Consider the following 1,775-nt stretch of genomic DNA (forward strand, 5'->3'; position numbering starts at 1 on the left):
GAACGGCCACCCAAACGGAGGGGACTCCGCTTGAACCACATGATGCAATTTCAGAGATCAATGGAGGCGACGAACACCAATCAAGAGTGTAAACCCACATGCCTTGACCTCCTCTTACATGTGCACCACACATCAACCTGCTCCACACACAAAACTCTTAAGGGCCGCTCATCGGAGGAACAATTTTTACAACCTAAACCCGCACGATGTCGATAGTTTAGGGGCCGTACACAACCCTTGGATGTTGCATAAAAGACCATAGTATAGCCTGTTTCCATTAGAGTACTATTTGCTTATATACGGGCAACTTGGGAGATTACATGATGAAGGTATCTTACAATCCTGAAGGTGGCGGATCACCTGGATCAGCTAGCTGTTGACCACCCTGCAGTTGCGTCTAATCTGGGTGGGGGTTCCGCTGGGCGGGCTGAGGCTCCCCATCTTGATCATGGCCGTCACGAAGTCGGACTCGAAAAGCTTCGGGTTGGCGGCGTACTGGCGCACCAGCGCGTCCTGGGAGCCGCCGTTGAAGAGCAACTGGTCGGTGCTCAGCAGGCCGCGCTTGGCTACCAGGTTGTGGTAGTAGGCGTTGTCGAATACGAGCTGCGTCTGCACGTCTAACGGCGCGAGATTGCTGTCGCCGTTGGGGGCTTGGGCGGGGCAGCTGCGCTTGCGCAGCGTGGCGAACGCCGGATCGATGTCGGTGCCGTTGTAGATGTGGTCGCGGAAGTTGACGCACTGCGAGAAGCCAATGGTGTGCGCGCCCAACAGCGCCGTCAGGTCCCGCGGGCTCAGGTTTTTCTTGGCGAACGAGGCGAGGAGCACGTCAAGGCTTAAGCTGGTCACCGAGAGGTCGCTGTTGGCCTCATTCAGGTTGGCCGTCGTCGAGTCCCGCTGGCCGAGCGGCACCTTCCAGCTGGGTCCGCCTAGCTGCAGGAAATGGCGTACGGATCAATTCAAACGTTGTCACTCGTCAGTAACCAGAAAAGTGCAGTGTACGTACCAGAAACACGCCGTCCCTTGCTGCAAGGGCGGTGATGTCGGCGCAGGAGACGACACCAGGGCAGACCAGCTCCACGTTCTTCTTGATCTGGTCGATCACCTCGTAGCCCCGCACCGAGTTCACGTTCGGAAAGGCAGTCTTCTCGCCCACGAAGCTACCCACGTCATCCAAGAGAATGGACCCGTCGCAGCCCTATACATATAACAAAATTCCACCGTTAATCCCGACCTTCTCCGTGGAAAGAAAATAAATTCTATACGATTGTACATCAATCGGCATAACTATGTTTGCTTTAAGGGGTTAATTTAGTTACTTGAACAAAGCAGTCATGGAAGTAGAGCCTGAGGAGAGACGCCCCCATTCGCCGATCGGCGAGGAGTGCCTTGGTCATGGTGGAGCGCACGACCAGTTCCAGCCTAGGGCAGGTCTTCGCATAGAACGACGGCGAGAGCTGCCCGTAGGCCGCCGAGAAGAGGAGGAAGAGAGCAAGCAAGCAATGACATGTCCTACAGCTAGAGCTGGAAGCCATGGCTCAAATTTGTCTAGCTATACCGTTGGCTCAATGTGTTCTTCACTGTAAGCAGGATTGCTAGCTCAGTGGCTGTGCATAACTGTGGCGAGCAGGCGCCACCTATTTATAATAGTGTTGTTCTTTCGGTTGCATGAGATGCATGTAGAATTATCAAAGTTAGGCCGGTACAGGGTTGTGAAGAAGTATGATGTAACATGGAATTGGCGATGGGACATGGGGAAGGAGAAGGATGTAAGCAGC

General features: G+C 54.3%; 1 protein-coding gene across 1 annotated transcript; it reads right to left on the minus strand.

Moving 5' to 3' along the window:
- Nucleotides 1-369: 369 nt before the first annotated feature.
- LOC119319600 (peroxidase 70-like) lies at nt 370-1,564 on the minus strand. The gene is made up of 3 exons (XM_037594050.1): nt 1,317-1,564; nt 1,004-1,195; nt 370-930 (listed from the first exon to the last, which is right to left on the minus strand). Exons 1-3 carry the CDS (start codon nt 1,530-1,532, stop codon nt 370-372), a joined length of 969 nt encoding a protein of 322 aa, XP_037449947.1. The 5' UTR covers nt 1,533-1,564.
- Nucleotides 1,565-1,775: the final 211 nt, after the last annotated feature.

Source organism: Triticum dicoccoides, chromosome 6A (genome assembly GCF_002162155.2).
Source record: "Triticum dicoccoides isolate Atlit2015 ecotype Zavitan chromosome 6A, WEW_v2.0, whole genome shotgun sequence".
Taxonomy (NCBI): Eukaryota; Viridiplantae; Streptophyta; class Magnoliopsida; order Poales; family Poaceae; genus Triticum; species Triticum dicoccoides.